The sequence below is a fragment of the Globicephala melas genome, chromosome 14 (assembly GCF_963455315.2).
Source record: "Globicephala melas chromosome 14, mGloMel1.2, whole genome shotgun sequence".
Taxonomy (NCBI): domain Eukaryota; kingdom Metazoa; phylum Chordata; class Mammalia; order Artiodactyla; family Delphinidae; genus Globicephala; species Globicephala melas.
The window spans coordinates 17,840,249-17,860,445 of record NC_083327.1 but is presented as its reverse complement, the minus strand read 5'-3'; the positions used below and the strand labels follow the sequence as shown (position 1 = coordinate 17,860,445).

At 36.6% G+C, this 20,197-nt stretch overlaps 1 protein-coding gene across 7 annotated transcripts in view; it reads left to right on the top strand.

Annotated features, from left to right (window-relative positions):
* The window catches only part of SNAP91 (synaptosome associated protein 91), a 156,547-nt gene extending 139,584 nt beyond the window's left edge, over positions 1-16,963 (top strand). For all 7 annotated transcript variants that reach the window (XM_060283755.1, XM_060283757.1, XM_060283759.1 and 4 more), the window contains 4 exons: positions 9,168-9,251; positions 10,011-10,115; positions 13,579-13,681; positions 15,549-16,963. In XM_060283755.1, coding sequence (XP_060139738.1) covers positions 9,168-9,251; positions 10,011-10,115; positions 13,579-13,671 — 282 coding nt within the window. In that variant the 3' untranslated portion in view covers positions 13,672-13,681; positions 15,549-16,963. The remainder of the gene's footprint in view (positions 1-9,167; positions 9,252-10,010; positions 10,116-13,578; positions 13,682-15,548) is intronic.
* The last annotated feature ends 3,234 nt before the right edge of the window (positions 16,964-20,197 follow it).

Here is a 20,197-nt window from a genome sequence, read left to right as displayed (position 1 = left end):
TACTGACATTGTACTTTTTCACCCACATTAGGAACAAGATGCCATATTTACTGAAATGCAAATTTCATTGACTTTAATAAAGATTATGACCTATCTTTTTATTTTAATGATTTCAAAATAGTATTTATGCTTCTTCAGATATTAGTCCTTTATTTGTACAATTATGGAAATGATTCTTCAAAACATGTAATATCATTGATCGTTATCTGTGTTTTTACCACATTTCTTGCCTAAATTTCCTGATGGCCATAAGAAGTAATGAAAACTTTTTTTCTTACCGGAAAGATTGGGCAGTTTTCTATCGTGTAAGTGAGCTTTCATTTTAGAACCCTGTGGATTCTTCTCACCATGTTTTCAACTTGAAACGACTTTTACCATCTTTTCTATAAAATTTAAATAGGTTTCATTTCTCTATATTAAATTTCTATCAGTATATTAATGCCACCATTCACTCTGTGAAAGAGCATATCACTGGAAATAAAGACTTAATTATTACTTAGTGCGATTTGCCACCGCAAAAAGTACGTTTCCAGGATAGCAAAATTTACTATTTTTCTATATATGCCCCATATTTAGCAGAACTAGGCTAGCTACTGCTTCCCCAGCTCACCCGTAGTTCTTCACCTTTGCTTACACCTTCACCTGTCTAATTCACCCATCTCTAAGGTTTTCTTGATGCCAACCTCTCCTTGTTGCTGAATTAATTCCTAACCATCAACCGCCAACCCCAGCCAAACAAGCATGCATGGAGGTGAATTAATATAAATTAGAATATATTTTAGATAGACTCCATTAAAAATGATGTGTTCCAGAAATCTATTTCAATATCTGAGTTTTTTGAATTTAGAACACATTTTCTTTTTTTTTTTAACTTTTTATTTTATATTGGAGTACAGTTGATTAACAGTGTTGTGTTAATTTCAGGTGTACAGCAAAGTGATTCAGTTATACATATACATGCATCTATTCTTTTTCAAATTCTTTTCTCGTTTAAGTTGTTACATAATATTGAGCAGAGTTCCCTATGCTATACAGTAGGTCCTTGTTGGTTATCTATTTTAAATATAGTAGTGTGTACAAGAACACATTTTCTTTTAAACAATTTTATAAATAGTAATGTTTTTACACATAGTTTCATAGCGAGTTTATAAATAAAAATAAGCTCAAATCAATCTGAAAAAGGACTTTTGAATCAAAATTTACCACTAAACAGTACTAATAGTATTAATTGAACTACAGTTTATACCGTAGTTTCTATAGGAAAATACATTCTGTGCTCAGACCTGGTTCTCAAAACCCACTTCCTCTGGTCTCCCCACTCCACCCCCTGGTGCTTGTAAGAGAGCAGGAAATTCAAGGACTGATAATTCTCTGCCTTTGGTGAGTTCAAAGTCTGAAAGAACTTAATTTTAAGAAGTGACTTCTAAAAGATAACAATGAGAAGATTGCCTATTATGTATGGATATTTACCTCTTCAGATCTTTCTTTTCATTATTTAAAAACAGTGCTTAAGAGGGCCATTTTTGTATTTAGCTATAAATAGAGTTCCATTTTAATTTTTATAAAGGATACTTAGTAGAAAGCTACCAGTCTCTTAAACTGAGCTATGCCCAGGATAACCATATAATTTATTCCCCAAACTAGGGCTCTTTAAGGGTGGAAGGGAGCATAATTATTATCCTGGGACCCCAAGCATGTGCCTGGTACCTGGTGGCCCACATAGATGATGAGACCATAAGCAGGTAGCACTCTGGGTCTAGGCAGCTGCACTGCATTCTTTTTTTTTTTTTTTTTTAAATTGACATAAAGTTGATTTACACTGTTGTGTTAATTTCTGCTGTACAGCAAAGTGATTCAGTTATACACATATGTGTATATATATTTTTTCATATTCTTTTCCATTATGGTTTATTGTGGGATATTGAATATAGTTCCCTGTGCTGTACAGTACGACCTTGTTGTTTATCCATTCTCTATATAATAGTTTGATCCTGCTAACCCCAAACTCCCAGTCCATCCCTCGGCTGCACTCTATTCTTAAATACAAAAACATTGCTGGGGGTAGAGGGAGAGAGATTCAATAAACGTAAATAACATCCCTAAAGAAAGAGAAAGCTTCTTTAGAACGGATCTTATAAATCTGTTAATATTGACATGAAAGCTCACAATTTATATCATCATCACCAAATTAAAAGAACTAATTTTTCTATTCTGCTCTATGCAAAATTAAAGAGACCTTATCTGCAGTCCTAAGAAGTTTATACTTAGTAGTGTTGCCCTTATCAGCAGGATAAAGCCGTTTAATGTTTTCTTAACAGGTTAGTGTCAAAACAGTCATGGAGGGAAGGGCGATGAGAATACTGGCATCTGGCAGATCAGCTGTAGGTTTAAAAATTTAAAAAAGGTTGGAGCCAGAGGTGAGGATGGAAAGTAAGACAAGAAAGAAAAGTCTCAGGTAGATTCCACACAACTGGGGGTAATTGTGAACAAACATACCAAGACACTGGTTGCCCAGGTTTGTATGTGGGGCAGTTTGCTAAGTAATGAGGCCATTACCCCAGAAGAGGAACAAAGGAGAAGTCCTTTAAAAACGGTATTGAATTGGAGATCTTCCTTGGCCATCACCTCCCCTGAGATGAAGATTTTAACCATACAAGGTTAAGAATTCATCAGGTACTTAATTAACAACTCTTTTGCTTCTTCAGGCCCACGAGGCTGCCAGTTATCTGATTGTCAGGCACCATCCCTGAGACTGAGATTAATGCTCTTATATTTTTAAACCCCAGAACTCCTTATTTTTGTTTATGAAGCAGAAAACTTTACGTTGTTCATAGTGAAACTCCAGAAAGTTAAAGACAGTAGGCTCTAGCATAAAGTGTCCACAAGCAGCTGTGGAAAGAGAAATTAGAACAATAGAAATAATTTATTAGGAGGGCAGAGTTACATGTAGTCCTATTTCTTTTGTTTATTTTCTTTAACATTTTAGGTAATAATAGGAAGGCTGTCCTATGCAGTTATTTTATCATTATTAACCCTCACTTAGTTGTATAAAAATTCACTGCCATTTACTGCAAAGCTCTTCTTCCTGAACAACGCTGTAGCCTTGCTTTTACTTGGTGGTGCAGCTCTAAAGTTTTTCAGACCACAGAACCCAAGTTATATCTAAAAACCTTTAACAGGACTGGCATATCATCATGGCCATCAAGAGGGTTACTCATTCCTAGTTTTGAGCACAACAGACCTGTTAAGTTTCCGTCAGACAAACTAGGAAGGTACTTGCAACTCGGAAATATGTGCATTTTGCAGGAGGCCACAGAATCCACAACTCTCCCCCTAAAAACAACTAATCTTTATATGCCTATAGGTGAAAGATTTTGTTGAGTGTTGAAAAAGAAAACAACTTTTAAAACCTTAGGACAAATAACACTGAGGGAGTAAATTATTAAGAGTTAATCTACCATTTGAGCAAAATGACAAACAGACTCCCTTTAAATTTTTTGACCCATTTGTCTGATCAGGATTATCTGCAGGTTCATTTTATTTTGGTAGCTTTTTTCTTTCACAGTCTTAAGTCCTAATGATACAATTCTTGTAAATACAGTTATTATTGTATGCCACAAATCTGATAAAATATGCAATTCTGAGTCTAGTGAATAGCCTACCACCTAACCTGTTGAAATGATTGAGTAGAGTGAATGTGAAGTATAATACTTCCTTTGTAGGGGAGGAAAAATAACTTTCCCGCTATCCTTCTGAATTCTTAGTAGAGACTCGTGTAATAAAAGACGTATGAACAAGAGAAAAACAGAAGTTTATTAACATGTATGCCTCATATATACAGGGAGATACCCAGAGAAAAAAATGAGTAACTCCCCAAGGTGGCCCAAGCCACCAGCTTAAATATACCATCTTCAGCTAAAGACAAAAGAAAGAATGATGTGGGGAGGTTACCAGGAAAAGCAGGGTCAACAAAGGTAAGATTTGTTATGTAGATTTAAGTCAGTGACTTCTCCATTGATAAGATTCTCTTGTGATTTAGTCATCCTTCTCTTCCCAGTACAGAGAAAGAGACACCCTTACAAGTGGAGATTTCCTTTATAAATCTAAATGTCCCTTACAAAAGTTTAATTTCTACCATTTTCAGAGTTTCTCCTGCCGTTCTTCAAAATAATCAGCTCAAAATCATCCTTAGGCCAAAGAAGCGTACGGTGGCGGGGTGGGTTTTTCTGCTACCCTTTGGATTTTCTTTCATTTAAAAAATTTTTGAGATAAATTTATGTAACATTAAATTCACCATTTTCACAACTTTAAAGTGTATAATTCAGTGATTTTTAGTATATTTTTGATGCTGTAAAACCGTCACCATTCTCTAATTCCAGAATATCTCCATCACCCCAAAAAGGAACACAGTCTTTCCCAATTTTCCCCTTCCCTATACCATGACATTCAAAAATTTCCTCTGTTTCTATGGACTTGCCTATTCTGGATTTTTAATATAAACAGAATCATATACTTTGGAGCCTTTTGTGCCTGACTTTTTGGCTTCTTTCACTTATCATAATGTTTTCAAGGTTGATCCGTGTTGTAGCATGTATCAGTACTTCATTTTTGTATTGCTGACTAGTCTATTGTTTGGGTATACCACGTTTTATTTATTCATTCATTAATGGACGGACATTTGTGTTGTTTCCACTTTTGGCTGTTATGAAAGATGCTTCTGTTATTTGTATACAAGTTTGGTAAGAATATATATGTCCTCAGTTCTTTTGGGAATATACCTAGGAATGGAATTGCCAGGACTTGTGTGACTCTGTTGAGCTCTTTGAGGAACTGCCAAACTTTTTCACAGCAGCTGCATCATCTTATGTTTCCACCAGCAATGCATAGGGTTTCAATTGTGGTTTTCATGTGCATTTCCTTAATGACTAATGATATTGAGAATCTTTTCATGTGCTATTGGCCATTTGTATATCCTTTTTCAGAGAAATGTTTGTTCACGTCCTTCGCCCATTTTATAATTGGGTTGTCTTTTTATTGTTGAGTTCTAAGAGATCCTTATTATTCTGGAATACCAGATGCTTATCAGATACATAATTCGCAAATATCTTCTCCCATTCTGTGAGTTGTCTTTCTTGGTAGTATCTTTTAACGCACAAAGTTTTTGATTCTGATAAGCTCCAATTTGTCTATCTTTATTGTCGTTGCTTTTGCTTTTTTTTTGTGGTATGTGGGCCTCTCACTGTTGTGACCTCTCCCGTTGTGGAGCACAGGCTCCGGACGCACAGGCTCAGCGGCCATGGCTCACGGGCCTAGCCGCTCCGCGGCATGTAGGATCTTCCTAGACCAGGGCACGAACCCGTGTCCCCTGCATCGGCAGGTGGACTCTCAACCACTGCGCCACCAGGGAAGCCCTGTTGCTTTTGCTTTTGGTGTCATATTTAAGAAGCCATTACCTAATCCAAAGCTTAAAGATTTACACCCAGATCTCCTTCTAAGAGTTGTATAGTTTTATCTGTTACATTTGGTTTTTGACCTATTTTAGGCTTATTTTCATATGTGGTCCAAATTCTTTGTGTTGCATGTGGAAATCTAGTTAATCCCAGAACCATGTGTTGAAAAGACTGGTTTTTCTTCATTTATTGGTCTTGGCATTCTTCTCAAAAATCAATTGACCATAGATACATAGATTTATTTCCATACTCTCTATTCTGTTGTATTGACCTATATGTCTGTTCTTATGCCAGCACCACAGTGTTTTGATCAATGTAGCTTAGTAGTAAGTTTTGAAAACAGAAAGTGTGAGTCCTCCAAATTTGTTCTTGTTTTACGAGATTGTTTTGGCTATTCTGGGTCCCTTGCATATCCATATAAATTTTAGGTTCAGATCGTCCATTTTTCCAAAAGAAGCTGTTGAAATTTTTATAGGGTTTACTCCGAATCTATAAAGCAAATTGGGAAATATTGCCATCTTTACAATCTTGTCTTCCAGTCCATGAACAGAGGACATCTTTCTATTTATCTGAGTCCTCTTTAATTTCTTTAACAACGTTTTATAGTTGTCAGTGTACAAGTCTTATACTCTCTGTTAAATTTATTTCTAAGTATGTTGTTTTTAATGCTGTTGTAAATTAATTTTTTTATAATTGCATTTTTTATTGTTCATTGCTAGTGTAAGGTGAATGTCACATTGATTTTTGTATACTTATCTTGTATCCTGTGACTTTGCTGAACTTGTTTATTAACTCTGATAGTTTTTTTGTGTGTGGATTCTTTAGGATTTTCTGTATATAAGCTCATATCATCTACAAATATAGTTTTATTTCTTCCTTTCTTTCTGGATGCTATTTCTTTCTTTTTCTTACCTAATTGCCCTGACTAGACTTTCCAGTACATCTTTGTCTTGTTCTTAGGGAGAAAGCTTTCAGTCATTCAACATTAAGTACGATGTTAGCCATGAGTTATTTGCAGATGCCCTTTATCAGGTTAAGGAATTACCCTTCTGTTCTTAGCTTATTTAGTGTTGTTTTGTTCATGAAAGGATGTTGGATTTTGTCAAATGCTTTTTCTGCATCTACTGAGATGATCTTTTTTTTCTTATATTCTATTAATATGACATATTACATTGATTGAGCCTACCTTGCATTCCTGGGATAAATCTCACTTGGTTTTGGTGTGTCATTCTTTTAATATGCTGCTGGATGTGGTATGCTATTATTTTGTTGAGAATTTTTGTATCAATGTTTGTAAAGGATTTGGTCTGTAGTTTTCTTTTCTTGTGATGTTCTTGTCTGGCTTTGGTATCACAGTAATACTGGAATCAAAGAATAATTAGAAAATGTTCCCCTTCTATTTTTTTTATTTTTTATTTTTGAGAGCTTGAGAAGGATTGAAATTAATTCTCCTTTATAAATGTAATAGAACTGACCCGTGAAGCCATCTGGTTTTGGGCTTTTCTGTGATAGAAGGTTTTCGATTACTGACTCGGTCTCTTTACTTGCTATAGCACTATTTAGATTTTTCTATTTCTTCTTGAGTCAGTTTTCGTAGTTTGTGTCTTTCGGGGAATTTGACCATTTCATCTAGATTATCTAATGTTTTAGCATGTAATTTCTGATAATATTTCCTCATAATTTTTTATTTCTGCAAGGTTGGTAGTAATATCTCCACTTCCTTTCCTGATATTGGTCATGTAAGTTTCTCTCTCTTTCTTGGTTTGTCTACCTGAAAGTTTGTTAATTTTATTGATCTCTTCAGAGAGCCAACTTTTGGTTTCTTCTATTTCCTCTTTTGTTTTCCCATCTCTATTTCACTTTTCTCTGGTGTAATCATTATTATTTCCTTTCTCTGCTCACTTTGGAATTGGTTCTTCTTTTTGCTAGTTCCTTCTGGTGGAAGTTTAGGTTATTGATTTGAGATCTTTCTCCTGCATATGGACTATATGTTCTTGTTTCTTTGCATTCCTCATAATTTTCTGTTGAAACCTGGACACTTTGAATATTATAATATGGCAGCTTTGGAAATCATATTCTACCCTCTCCCCAAGGTTTTTGTTGCTACCTTTTTTGTTGTTTTCTACCTTGGTTGGAGGGAGGAGGTATTGTTTGTTGGTTTGTTTTGTCCTTTTAGCTAAGTGGTCAGCTAATGATTAGACAGATACTACTTAAACTCCTGGAACCAAAAATATCTCCCAGTCTTTGCAGAGGGGCTCTGAGTATGTATTAGGCATGACTTCAGACTCAACCAGGCAGTTTGCAACTCTGCCTTAGCGATCACTGCTGCTTTCTTAAAGCCTCAAAGTCAACCCAGAGGCATCTCACATCTTTCCTGAGCATATGCACAGCCCTGGGCATGTGCATGGCTATCTAAATTCCCAGGAGAAGGTCTGGGTTTTTCAACCCCTTAATCCTCAAAGCAGCTCATTCTCCAGCCTTTCCTTCTGAGCTTTTTGTTTAGTCTGCTGTTTTTGCTGACTGATATCCATTGCCTGATACAGCAACAACTGAAAAATTTGCCTTTAAGTATTTTCCACAAACGTCTTCAGGTAACAGCTTTAGCACTAGATGGGTTCCCAGTTTGGCAAGATAAGGACAAGCCTTTTGGGCCAATGTTTCCAGGGAGCCACCTATACATGAGACAAGACAAAGCAAATAATTAAAATATATTCTGCTCCTCGCGGTACTATTACTGGGACTGTGTGCTGTTATTTTCAAAGCTACAGCTGAACTGGAGAACAGTGGCTGGAACTCTAGGGTAAGTTAAAATGCCCCAAAGCTCAATGTTCTTACCAAGATTCAGCTGATTTTTTTTTTTGATTAAGTACTTTGTAGGCGGCTGCAAACTTTTAGTTAGGTTCCAGAGTTCCAAAAAAGTTGATTTTGACCATTTTTGCCTATTTTTCCATTGCTTTTATGCCTAGGGGGACTCTTCGAGTTCCTTATTCCACCATTTTTGTTGATATTACTATAGTATTTTCTTTTTCAATTAGGATTTTGCTCTAACAGTTAACTTAAAGAGATTGCAGCAGGGTTAATTTTATACATAAGGGAAATATTAGGGGGTTTGGTGTGTGACTGCAAACTATCAAACCTGTGCCTGAAATGGGATATATGTATGATATTATGTGCAGTCCTCTAAATGCTTCCTAAAACTTAGAATTAATTTTGGTCTTTGTGCAAATGTACAACAGTCAAAAGTCAGAAGCAAATATAACACAGAAAGAATAATATAAAAATGGGGGGGAAAATGGAAACCAAGCATTAAAAATGTAAATGAAAGCATTCTTTAAATTTCTAATTCAGTGCCTATTGGAGGATATAATGATAGGAAAAGACAAGCTTAGAAAAATTTGACTTGTTTACAGTGAGGGTGGTATAAGGAGATAGAGACGAAGCCCAGTGCTTGAGTGTAAGCTAAACCCGAATAAGTGAACCCAAATAGCACCACAACAGTGAACATCAAGTTAGTAACCTTCTTCGTATCATTGGCGTGGTGCTAGTGCCTTTTTTTTTTTAATTTAAAACTGAAATTTGAGACTTCTTTACATCTTTACACATACTTAAGGGCATGCATTTTAAAATTGTATTCTGTCATTTTAAAACCAAATTATATTGGTTCTTTTTGTTTGTTGTTGTTTGTGTGTGTGTGTGTGTGTTGTTTCGTTTTCATAGCAAGGAGCTGTACCTCCAACCAGTTCAGTTCCTCCTGTTGCCGGGGCCCCATCTGTCGGACAGCCTGGAGCAGGATTTGCAATGGTGAGTGATGACCGGTGCTAAAAATTGTAATGAATACTTCGACGGCCTTCACCAAATCCCATATTAACTATAGAATATAATTCTCCCCAAAATGCAGTGAAGTAAAATGTAAAAAGTTAAGTCATCTGCTTTAGACATTAAGTAGTCTACAGAGGGCATGACTGAGTCACTTACAAGACACTTAAATTCTGCCATCAAAATAATTTTTATAGTACACTGTTATGTCATTTTTGAAGTACTATTTACCAAACATATTTTTAGCTCAATCATCAAAATCCACTTTTAATCACTATACTAGGACTTTTCACTTACCACGTTCATCACTAGCAAATTTTAGAGCCATTTTCCGTAAAGAAACAAGTTTTCATCTCTTCAAGAACTATGCTTCCAGGAGATGGATAAACAACAGCAAAGCCTGGGTGGGGTGAGGATGCTTTGTGGCCAGCCAGACTCCTACTGCCCCTCAGTGATTCTCTGCCATCTGGCAGCCTCCCAGCACCCATCGTTCAAAATTACAAATTATACTTTCTCACAGACCTGGATTCCTCAGGGGATATGGGGATATATGTATACGTATAGCTGATTCACTTTGTTATACAGCAGAAACTAACACAGCATTGTAAAGCAATTATACTCCAATAAAGAGGTTTAAAAAAAAAAAAAAGGAAAGAAAAATTTTCAGGAACATATTAAAGACGTAAAGGTCAGGGCATTGCCAGAGTAGATTCCACTCATGCTATGAACTGCTCTGCTTTTCAGCCTCCTGCTGGGACAGGCATGCCCGTGATGCCTCAGCAGCCTGTCATGTTTGCACAGCCCATGAGGAGGCCACCCTTTGGAGCCGCAGCTGTACCTGGCACACAGGTCCGTTTTTAAATGTCCCACAAAAGAATGACATTACTTTATAAATGGAAAACTGTCATGTGACAAACTGTTTAAAAATGTTTTTACCTGATACAGTCTTCATACCTGTTGCTTCAGAAGTAAAGGGAACATGGAAGAGAGATGAGCCATAGTGTGACATTTGGAGGAAAATGATGGAAATAACTAACTGTCCTAAAGTCCCTCCATTCCTCTCCTACTTAATTCAGGATGATTCCTGAGAACTACCAGGTGTTTAAAGTATCCAGGCATTTAGTCCAGAAAAAATGAGCAGCTCTGATCCATACTCTTATTATGTGTTCCCAAAGTTAGCCAAACGGAAAGTTAGTGACACAGTCCTCCAGATTGCCAAGTTTGCCCAAGACTAGTAACACGAACTGCAGTGAGCTTGCCAAACTGCAAAGCCTGAGGGAGCAGTTCCCACAAGGCTGCCTTCACATCAGACCCTTCAGGTCCCAGGGGCCACCCTCACTTCCAACCAGCTGCCTACAGATTTGAGGGTTCCCAGGACCATCCTCAGATTAGACAGTTTTCTAGAATGACTCGTAGAACTCAGGGGAGCACTAACTTTATGATGACACTTTAAGTGTAGTAAAAAGATGCAAATCAGATCCAGCCAAAAGAAGAGATGAGCAAAGTCTGGGAGGGGCCCACACATGAGGCTTCTTTGTCCTCAGGGATGCATTACCCACCTGGCATCAACGTGTGAGGATACGCAAGCCATACTGCCAACCCAGGAAGCTTACCTGAGCTTCAGCATGCAGAGTTTTTATTGAGGTTTCATTAGATAGGAATGACTGATTGAGTTCAACCACGTGGGAAATAATTCAGTCTCCAGCCCTCCTCCCTCCCTGAAGGTCAGGCTCATATCCTGTGGCCCAAAGACTGAACTCTGTAATCCCACGGCTGGTCTTTCTGGCATGGCTAACCCTCCACCCTGAGTCATCTTGTTAACATAAATTATCAGGTGTGGTTCCAGACACCCACCCTGAATAATGAAGACATTCGTATCACTCAGGACGTTTCCAAGGGTTGAGAGATTACCTACCAGGGTCCAGGACAAAGGGCAAACCTCTCTTTAGATGAGGCCAAATGTCTTACTGCACAATGTGCTACCTCCATTTTTGAAGATGCTAAAATATATGCACTTGGTTGAACGGTTTTGCTGCTAATAGTGATGTTCATACTGATGAATCACCCTTTCTTTATTACTCTTATAAATTGCCTGGCCAAAGTGAAGGTATGTGTAGAACCAAAGAGGTCACTGTGAGAAATTGATTTAGATGGAGACAGAACATGGTAACTACTAGCACCATGCTAGTCCTATTCACATAGCTCATATATATTTTAAGGATATCAGGAAATAGTTTCATTTCTATAATGTTTTTAATTTACCACATGGGTATTTTTATTGTTTCAGCCAAGGAATCCTACTGTGAACTTTCTGAGTGTACTTTAATCCCCTTTGCTTCCTTGAATCATTTCTAAATTCATTTTCTACCTGTTCCCAAAATTTGCTTTCTTCAGCTTCTTTACTTTAACCCTCAAAAGCCATAATGACCAGGAGAGAGAATGGTGGGTGTCCAGAGAGATGAATTTACACTGTAAGAGACTCTAGCCTTCAAGGCCATAGCCAAAGCACTGGCTTCATGAGAAATCTTCTGTTCTGCTCTCATACTAATGAACGCTGCCTAAAGTTGTTTGGGGGGAGTGGGGTGGTAGTGAGGAAGCTTTTAGGTGTAATAGTTGGTTTTAAATTTAATCTGGATATATTTAAATTCTAAGAAGGATCTCATTTATTGTGAATGTCTCCTTGATGGTTAAATATATCCATGACTATCTACCACCTTTTTGAAAAAAAGGAAAGATGTTCCTATTTTTATGAGATTTTTAAAAGTCATTGTATTTGGTGTGCTGAAAGCTTTAGAAATAAATTAATATAATTTTATTATTAAAGGTAGTTTTTCTGTGTGATACTAGTGTTACAGAGCATCAGTTTGCTTACTTAATTCAAAGAATGAAAATGAAAAATAGATGATATGATGAAAACACAGTGTTTTCAATCATTTAATTGAATTTATGGTAATTTAGGAAATGGTATGCCATACTTACACAATTTTTAGATTGTATTTCCTATATCAGAGAAGAAGCATAGCTGATTATATACTAGATAAGAAAATAAACACGAGTTGATAGCTTTAGAAAACAAAACAGTTTTTCATTACTGATATGTGGACTATGCCACTATTGCTCAGTTGGTTAGTATCACGATGTTGTCATATCACCTAATTATTAATTATAGACCAGTCCTTGAGTTTCTTATCTTCCAGACAACGTTGACCCTTACCCCGGTCTTTCTATGAAATACGATCCCAGTTTTAAAAATGGAAATTTGACTGATAAATACTGCAGTCAGTCAGTAGTTCATGGACATAGGAGCAAATCCAAAACTTCTTACTTCTGGAGCTTTGTTTATGGAACCAATGAAAACATACATCCGTGCCCTACAATCCCAAGTCTCTGAGGTTTCCATCATGTTATAAGCATAGGAAATTAATTAGATTCGAAGGATACAGGTCAGTTATTGCTCTGTGTAAATTCCATGACCTTTTTCAAGGCCTTGGACCTTAACATTCCTGCAAAAGCCTGTTCCTAGAACTTATGTCTGTCACACAATGAAATAATTTAGGTATTCACTAAACAGAAACAAGGTAAGAAAATTTTTTGTTGCTTTTGCTGCAGGTTTAGTATGATTCTTCTCTATAGTCTGTAATAATGAGTCCTCTCTACAAGCTGGATAGGCAAGATTGGAATTAGCGACATTCATAACTAGGAGACTATTTGCTCATCTGAAACTAACAGTGCCCCAAAACTTGACAGGTTTTCACTTAAAATACTTTACATGAAATCCTAGTATATTTAGCTGATATTTTAAAATAATTTCTTAAGGAACTTTCTGCAAGCTGTTTTCTTCCCATTTTTCCTTCAAACTCACTGTCACTCTAAGAGAAGTCATTTATATTCCTTTATTAGTTTAGTGGTACTAATAACTCAAAGAAAAATGCTTTGAATAGAGAAATTGTTTGGGTTTTTTTTTTTTTTTTTTTTTTTTTTTTACTGTATATTCATAATAGCTTTAATGTGACTAGTTTTTCACATCTTCCCTAACTAACATCCATATTGTTCTACCAGAGTCCTCAAATTTTACTTTGGCTAAATTTGATGTCAAAGAATTTCAAGAAAGCCAATATCCTTTGAAGTGTGTTTTATAAATCCAAAATCTAAAACAACACTGTGACTAAGTAGAACAAAGTAGATTTTGTAAACTTTTAGCCATCTAATCTTCTGCATGTTTGTTTTCTGTGGTATGTGCTCGGCCTAATGCTTATCTATCTCTCTGTTTGCTTTCTGTTTCCACTGTCTTGGGCTGGCTTTTCCCCCTTAGCTTTCTCCAAGCCCTACACCTGCCACTCAGAGTCCCAAGAAACCTCCAGCAAAGGACCCATTAGCGGATCTTAACATCAAGGATTTCTTGTAAACAATTTAAGGTATCTAATATTGAGCTTTTCCTGTGGGCTTGTAATAATGACCTATGCTGTGCTTAGCTATTTTATTAGGTATAATATTTGTACTTCTGTGTTTTAAATACATGTATATAATAATAATAATTTGAATGTTTATGCTTGTTAAAGCAATACTGAAAGCTATCTTTATCAATGATTTTTTGAATCTTAATCTATAAAACTAAGAGGGAGAGAAACCTCCAAATTGTCCTTACACTGGAAAGCACAAAGATTATACTGATAAGGCACAAAGTTGCCCAAGCTACTACATAAATTAGAAAATTACCACTTCATTCCATGATGACTGGAATTCATGGAAAGGTAACATTTATAATACTTCATTTAGAAATTGTCTAAGAATATATTTGGCTACAATAATTATAATTTTATTTTGCTGATTCTCCTTTATTCTCATCAAGTAAAGCTTAGATTATTATTTTGTATTTCTGCATTCAAGCAAAATTTTAAATTTCTAACATTCTAGTTTTAAATTTCTAATGTAGTTTATGAAATTACATTATGACTAATAGTGGACTTACAGAAGAAAACTGATGAAGGAAAAGGGTTTACTACTAGCCCCAGCACCTAACACAGTGGGTAGGTTCTCAAGAAATACTTGCTGAATGTGGATGAACAGTATTAATGATGCTTTTCATTTACATGGTATTTTTCGTACTTGCTAGTCATTAACTCTTTGACCATCTCTGTAGAAGATCAGACCCTGCGAGATAAACTAGTCAGATACTTTTGCCTCCATTTCACAGCTAAAGAAACTGTTCCTTGGCATTAAGTGATTTACCCAAGGCCACACTGGCAGAGCAGTAAGAGTGTCGAAGCTTTTGGACCCCCATCCAGTGTTATTTTTATCCTATATCTACTACCTATATTTTTTAAAACTTTCTCAAATGCCTACTAAGATTTTTGTGGATTCCTGCCTTATGAGTTTTTTCTTCATACAAAATTAATAAACAATTTATCATTTTAAGGCCTTGGCATCTCAGCCAAGTCATTCTCCTTGTGCCCAACTTTTCTGTCCCACTTTGGTGTGGATTGGGCTGAGGTAGGCATACGTAAGACAGTGATCACTTACTTCTTAGCAGCTGAAGTTTCAGGAATGACCAAGGACACTGCAGGGGGCAGCCTTTTATCCTTCTTCTGTTCAGTAATATTGCTGTCAGTCTGTGCAGGAACTCCGATAAGGACCTGAAACAGAGATGCTTTAGACAGCCCCTGCCCTCAGAGATTCACAGTCAAAAGAGGAACAGATACAGACTATGTTCTGAAGAAGAGTTACCCCCATGGCTAAGCCTGAAGACCCCAGGAAAGTTTTCCTGGCAGAGATGATGAAGCGTGGGAGATAGGGTGACTAGTGGGGGGTGGCATACGCGAAAGCTTTGAATCGCCAGGGATATCTCCCCTCTATTCTGTTCTGTCACTTGTGCAACTGTTTAGTGGCTCCTTGAAAACCATAACTGAAAAGGACCAAAAAAAAAAAAGGGAGTCCCTGCCCTTCCCCCTTTTTTTCACTGCCCTTTTTTTAAGGTTAGCTGTTCTTAATTGATACTGAATGTCTTGCTAAGGTTTCTAAGTATCCAAATTTCAAAATCTTGCCGATAGAATTTTCTTATCTAAAAATGAAGCTATACACTGAAAGTTTTTTTTTTCCCCCCCGGATGAATTTTTAAGCTTGTTTTAAAGAATTGTGAAAAGTATATAAATGTGACTTTGGTAATACGAAAACGTTTGGTGTAAAGATTTTCATTGTAACAGCGAAGTAAAATTGCAAGGAAGGTAAAATCTTTGAGGAGTACGTAGTATTGTTTTCTAATTCGAGTGCTTTTTATCTTTACAGCTGCAATTTTTGTGACTGAATAGGAAAAAAAAATAATGAGTTTGGACACTTCAAATAAGACTGATGCTCAGAGTTTCAAAGGGAGCCACCAGTACCAATCCCAATGCTTATACATAACTTCTCTTCCAAAACGTGTAGCACAGCTGTGAAAGTGAACAGTAGGAATGTGTACTACCTTAGCTGTTATCCCTACTCTCAGAATTGTAGTGTATATGGGTTCTTTGTGTGTTGTACGATGTAAACAACGAATGGATGTTTCTAATGCCTTTAGTGCTTCTCTGGACCTCACCCATGGATGGATGATGCAGCTGTTGTGTGGTGAGCCATTTGGAAAGACGTGTCTGTGTTTTTGAAGGTTTCAATGTATATATAACTTTTGGACAAATCTAAACTCTCCCCGTAAATTCTCTTTTCTTCTGTATGTACGTTACAAACATAGTGTGATGATATCAGGTAGTAAGGAAAACACTCTTAAATATACAGAACTTTTTTCGGTGTGGAGTACACTTTTCCAACCACAGGAACTTCAGCTGTTGTGGGAAGTGTTTATTTTTGTGGCACTGTATATGTTAAGAACTTTTATTTTAAAAAAATGTAAAGGTTAATGTCCATAACAAATATTTCTCCTCGAAGCTACCTTATCAAGAATGAAATTCATATGGGAAGAATTCCATATTCAATCACTGCTATATTAAAATATATATTTTAATTATATTTGACAGGTTTTGCATCTAAATTGACCTATTTGTTCATTTTTGATTCAATGCGCTGAAAAGTGAAGGGTCCATTTCCATCATGTCTGTGAAAATGCAATTAGAAATGTGCTATTCAAGTGATTATAAAGGCACTCCAAGGTATAACTGTAATTTAAAGATTACTGCACATATTTTTATTTTCTTGTGGGTTTTATGTACATCTGTTAATTTAGTATTTCTTTATGTGTTCTGTAGCGTGGTGTTCTTCCATCCCTCAATTGAACTCAAAGTAGGTTTTGTTGTACCATTGTGATTAAAATTTAAACTAAATCAGAGAATTGTATCCTTTACTGTACATATTGTATTCTTTAATTTTTAAGTTGTTGTCATATTGTCTGTGCTGATGGCTTGGCTTAAGATTTCGATGCATAAATGAGGTCACTGTTGATCAGTGTTGCTAGTGGCTTGGCAGTTTTTCGTTAAAGCATATTGGGTTGGAAAGGTGTTTGCCTTTTTTTCAAATTATTCAATAGATGTATGGTACCATTTAAAAGTGGTTGTATCTGAATTTACTGTGGGGATAACATACACTGTAATGGGGAAAAATTACCTAAAACCAATCTCAAAACGGCTTTTCTTTGTATTTCAGTTGAAAAACCCAGTGCATGTATGCCCTCTGAGATGCAATAAACACCTTGAACAAAGAAAATGCAAACATAATCTTTCTCTCTTTGATTATTTCTTAGGGGAAAAAGTCTGTTTCAGATGACGCACTTATCATATACAAAATATTGCAAATGCTAAAACATTCAGGATGAGAAATGCGGTCTGTGCCAACATAGTTTTGATTATTTTCCAATAAAGTAAAGACAAGGATAAAAAGAACAATTTTAATCAGCTGTCATTAAACTTGGGACTGCGTGGCTACTGCCAAATACACTGAAATTCCATGTTCCAAAAAAGAAAAGGATGAACTTTCTTTTGAAATATGCGGTTAAATTCTTATAATAGTTTTGCAGGAATTCTCTGTGGAAGTTGAAGAATTGTATGATTTTAAGTAATCGTTTACAGTACTCACACACTTGCATGCACAGATACTCGGACACAAAGTCTAGATTAGCCAATTTTAGTAAAATTGGATGACTTGATGCCTGTAACTAGATTGTTACAGTGTCTCAAAAAGTAGTCCAATCTCAAATAGAAGTATTCCTCAAATAGAAGCACATTTCTATTTCTAAAATTGTCTTTCCCTTAGTTACCTAGGATTTGTATCTTGAGAACTAACTTTCAGAAGCTAGTATCTGATTATGTAATGTTTTTATAGATTACATTTGATCATATGTTACTTTGCAGGCATATTGTAATAAAAATGTGTTTCAGATTGTAAATAATTTTAAGCTTAATAGAGCATTTTTAATATGCTTTTTTCCCTTCATTGAATGACCCATGTGGTATAAATTCTTAATAGGTGAAGCTACAACAGCAGTATTTTTAAATTGGATGCTGGAACCTTGCTGTGGTGAGATTCTTGATGTCCTTGGGTGGGGAATTGTCTTACAGATGAGATGCCGGATCAGGTCCTCTGCTCAAACGATTTATCTCTCTGGAGAACTTTCAACACAGATGCATTTTACCCGCGGTGTTCTTCCTCGTGTTGCGCATGCCTTTACTGCCTCTCCTGGGCTCTGCGTGCATACACACGCGAGCACACCCTTCAGGGTGTGACCACACCACTGCTCACACAAGTGGTCACTTTGCTGGCCAACACAGGGCCCTCTGCCTTAATTCCATCCCCCAACCCCACGAGTACAGCTAAATCCTACTCGTCCATCATGGCTCCCCACCCTCTTCTCAGAGCCCAACTTTCATCGGCCTTTATGGCACTTAACATACTGTGTTATAATCAGCTGGGAAGGTGGCTTCTGCCCTGGCCATTTGGGTGCCTCAAAGGCAGGAAACGTCTCCTCTTGTTCAGACCCTCAGCAGCTAGCACTTCAGTAGGTATGTGTCTGAAGGATGAACACAGTACATTAGTTCTTTTTTTTTTTTAATTTTTATTGGAGTATGGTTGATTTACAATGTTGTGTTAGTTTCTGCTGTGCAGCAAAGTGAATCAGTTATACATACACATATATCCACTCTTTTTAAGATTCCTCTCCCGTATAGGCCATTACAGAGTATTGAGCAGAGTGCCCTGTGTTATACAGTAGGTCTTTATTAATTAATCTATTTTATATATAGTACTATGTATATGTCTTAGAGGTCTTTTCACTTACTTGGATACTGCTGGGCTGTTGTATTTCTGATGACTAAAGAATAACTCTCATATAGTGCAGTTATCGTCAGATGTTACTAGAGTTTGAATAGCTCTCCCAACTCATTGCAGTGGAAGCATTAACACCAATTGAAAACCCATCTTGAGTTGAAGGTTTGAATTACTTTATGGTGTAATGATTACAACAAGTGGTTCTCTCAGTACTAAAGTGTCTCCTTTGTTCTCTGTCTTTCATGTTATTTGTTGTGCTTTTTAAAACAAGAATAAAGACCAAAGACTTCTGGGGAGAAGTCATGGGGTTCAGAAGAGGAAGAAAGGAGTGGACGTGAAAAAAATACATGAGAAGTTGGTTCACAGAAAGATAAAACGTGCAAAGCCCTCTGTCTGCCTCTTAAATAGACACATCTTTAACAATAGATCTCCAAATTTTTGAAGGTGGAAAAAGGGCATGGTCTCGTAGCAGTAATGACAGTGTTTCTTGGGTGGAAGTAGTTGATGAAACTCAAAATGTGTGTTGTCTTAGTTGAAAAGTCACGTTGGTCTATACTTTTGAGGCAACAGGCTTTGTGGTAGTTTGTAATTCATCCTCTTGGACTGTAAGAAAACTTCTGTTTCTCATAGCCTTGCTGACAGCACATTTCACTACTGGATACATCATTCGGGTCTCCTGTATGAGTGGAAATGTATGAGGGAGCAAGGTTTCGTGGCTTAGTGATACGGTCATTAACCTTAGCTAAACTGTCAGAGCCGCAGCACTAAATCATCCAAGTTCATTTCCACTTACGACATGCCTCGTCAAACAATTCTGAAAGAGGAATCCATGCTATAATTGATTCCATAATTAGGTATTCTGTATCTGATCGCAGAACAGAGGTTTTCAAACTCTTTGTCTCAGAACTGAATTTGAACTTTTTTTCGCCGCACATCATGTGGGATCTTAGTTCCCCAATCAGGGATCAAACCTGGGCCTCCAGCAGTGGAAACGCGGAGTCCTAACCAATGGACTGCCAGGGAATTCCCTGAAATTTATTGAGGACCTCCAAAAGCTTTGTTTATATGGGTTATGTCTGTCAATACTTCGCTATGTTAGAAATTAAAACTGAGAAAATTTTAAAGTTTTGTTTAAGTCATTTTTTAAAATATTAAAACTATTCTATATTAACATCAATAAAATATTTTTATGAAAAATTCCAATTAAAAAAAATTTAGAAGAGTGGCATTGTTTTGCTATCTTTAATCTCTTTAATGTTAGACTTAACAGAAGACAGCTACATTCTTATATCTGCTTCTGCATTCAATCTGTTGTCATGTCCCGTGTCATGCAGTCACTGGGAAATTTCACCATGAGCACAATTGTGAGAAAATGAGCGTCCTAGTATTATTATGAAAACAGTTTTTACCTCACAGTATTGTTATAAAAATAACTTTAACCTCACAGACCCTTCAAAAGGGTCTCAGATCCTCAGGAGTCCCCAGACCACACTTGGAGAACCACTTCTTTAGATCTGAAAGAATTGTTCTCACGTTCTTTGAAAGAGAGAAAACATTTACTAGTTAACAGATTGCGTCATTTTCTGTGTGTGTGAACAGAATAACCCTACCACCACCATGTGTTTTGTTCCGTGTCTGAACAAATGCCCTCCTCCACCAACCCCACATTACTTTTTAAGCAACTTTGA